We start from the raw sequence: 2,045 nt of genomic DNA on the forward strand, positions 1-2,045 counted from the left end.
TTTTTACTGATAATAAAATTGCTATGACGTTGGACATTTCATAAAAGTTTCAAGCAGAAAGCTTTAAAAATGGAGTAATAGATTAATGTCAAAATATCGGAAATCTTTGCCTTCTATGGAACTTTCTAAACACTCTACAACAACAATGCTCCAAACACACAACAGCGATATAAAACATGTTTCGCGTTAGTAACTCTACCCCCTCCCCTCGCATTATTAACTTTATCTCTCTTACCCTATTGTTTGATTTTTTATGAGATTTGTTATCACTCCCCGCTCTCCCCTTTTACCCTTTTATACGGACTAGTAAAAATGTTTTTAATATTATCTAAAAATTATTTAAAATAGTATCTTATTTTAAACATTTATTGCTTAACTTTATTCTAAGAATTTTACAAGTTGAATGTTCTTTCGCTGCGCTATTATCGTTTTTATTTACAAATGCGCCTTCGTATCATTATTTTTAAATCCACGTTTTTTTATTTTCTTATCCTTAGGTTTTCCCATAGTAAACTTCGTAATAATGGTCCACCGCGAGCCGAGTTTGTCTTTTCAACAAGCCCGCTTTATAAACATGTGTAATTAAAAAATAGTTATGATTTCGAAAACAAGTTTTTCATTTACGCATATTTCAATAAATTCCTACCCTCTCATTATTTTGAAGAGTGTACGATTCGCTCTTAATTAAATTAGATTTGCTCATAAAAATATCAAATGAAAAATAACTTAAAAGATAAAACATAAAGAAATTTTTTATGCAAAACTTGAAACAACTTTAGGAAAGAAATAATTTTGAAAACATGTAAAAAGTTTTTATCTAAACTTTTTTTTTTTACAATAATTTATTTTATAATTCCCTCCAATGCTTTCTTAACGCTTATCTTATGTTTTGGGGCCAATGCTATAAACAATTCGAAGTTTTTTTCGAGAAAAAAAATCTTTCGTAAAAACGCAATTTTTCACGTACGAAAAAAAGTTCGTAATCTCGAAGAATTTATCGCTGTTTGTATTTTTTTCGCCCATTGCTATAAAGCATAAAACGTAAACGTCACTAAAATTCACGAACTTTTTTTATCCGTAATATATAGTAGTAATATAATAGTAATTTTTATTGTAACTTTTATTTATTAGGCCTACTTAATGAATTTAATTAGTCATTAAGTATGCTGTGCTGTCTATTCTATTTTTATGAATATTTTTAAATTCTAGTATTTGGTGTTTAAAAAATCTGTGTAAAATTAAAGTAGAAACATGAATTTAATTTTTTCGGATGAAGACTTAGATTTCGAAGTTGCAGAAAATGAGCTTCGCCACCGATTGCCTCGAGAGGTTGGTGTTTAAAACATTACTTAAAATTACTATATATATATATTTTTTTAATGATTTTTTATCGAACAAAATCAGAAATCATACCAAATAGGCGCAGAAATTATATTTTTGTTTTGTTTTTCAATATCATTTTAGTTTAATGGTCGCTTTTTTAACGAAGATGTTTCTGACAACGTTTTTCGAGAGCAGTATCGAGTCCCAAGAGCTGTATTAGATTTTTTAGAAACTAGGCTTAAAGATGATTTGCAACATTATACTAAGCGAAATAAAAGCATTTCAGTACTTTTCCAAATAATGGTATTTCTTCATTTTATTGGCACAAATATTTTTTTTCATGTTCTCAGAGACTGTCATGGAATCTTTACCAACACAATTTATAGTATTATACAGTGTAGGAGAAGCTATTTTCAATGTTAGTGTATTAAGTTAATAAAACTATTGGAAGTATATATATATTTACATGAATGTAAAATCTTTATTTAGAAATATGATTGATTACATACTTATATTATGTTAATATATACTATATATTACATACTTATACTATAACATTTGTAAATATATATTTAAATATATATATATATATATATATATATATATATATATATATATATATATATATATATATATATATATATATATATATATATATTAAATATATATTTACAAATGTTATAGTATAAGTATGTAATATATAGTATATATTAACATAATAT

At 25.4% G+C, this 2,045-nt stretch overlaps 1 protein-coding gene across 1 annotated transcript; it reads left to right on the forward strand.

Moving 5' to 3' along the window:
• Window positions 1–888: 888 nt before the first annotated feature.
• On the forward strand, window positions 889–1,767 carry LOC149892456 (uncharacterized). Its single transcript, XM_090079682.1, has 2 exons — window positions 889–1,329; window positions 1,465–1,767. Exons 1-2 carry the CDS (start codon window positions 1,252–1,254, stop codon window positions 1,744–1,746), a joined length of 360 nt encoding a protein of 119 aa, XP_089935808.1. The 5' UTR covers window positions 889–1,251; the 3' UTR covers window positions 1,747–1,767.
• Window positions 1,768–2,045: the final 278 nt, after the last annotated feature.

The sequence above is a fragment of the Hydra viridissima genome, unplaced genomic scaffold (genome assembly GCF_058129835.1).
Source record: "Hydra viridissima isolate aposymbiotic clone 2 unplaced genomic scaffold, HvirCarnegie_v1 scaffold_2, whole genome shotgun sequence".
In the NCBI taxonomy this organism is placed as follows: Eukaryota; Metazoa; Cnidaria; class Hydrozoa; order Anthoathecata; family Hydridae; genus Hydra; species Hydra viridissima.

Excerpts from the sequence above, each read along its gene's own strand:
- LOC149892456 (XM_090079682.1), top strand. The coding sequence starts at position 1,252 with ATGAATTTAATTTTTTCGGATGAAGACTTAGATTTCGAAGTTGCAGAA. Across the intron at positions 1,330-1,464 it reads GCCACCGATTGCCTCGAGAG|TTTAATGGTCGCTTTTTTAA; the intron begins GTTGGTGTTTAA and ends ATATCATTTTAG.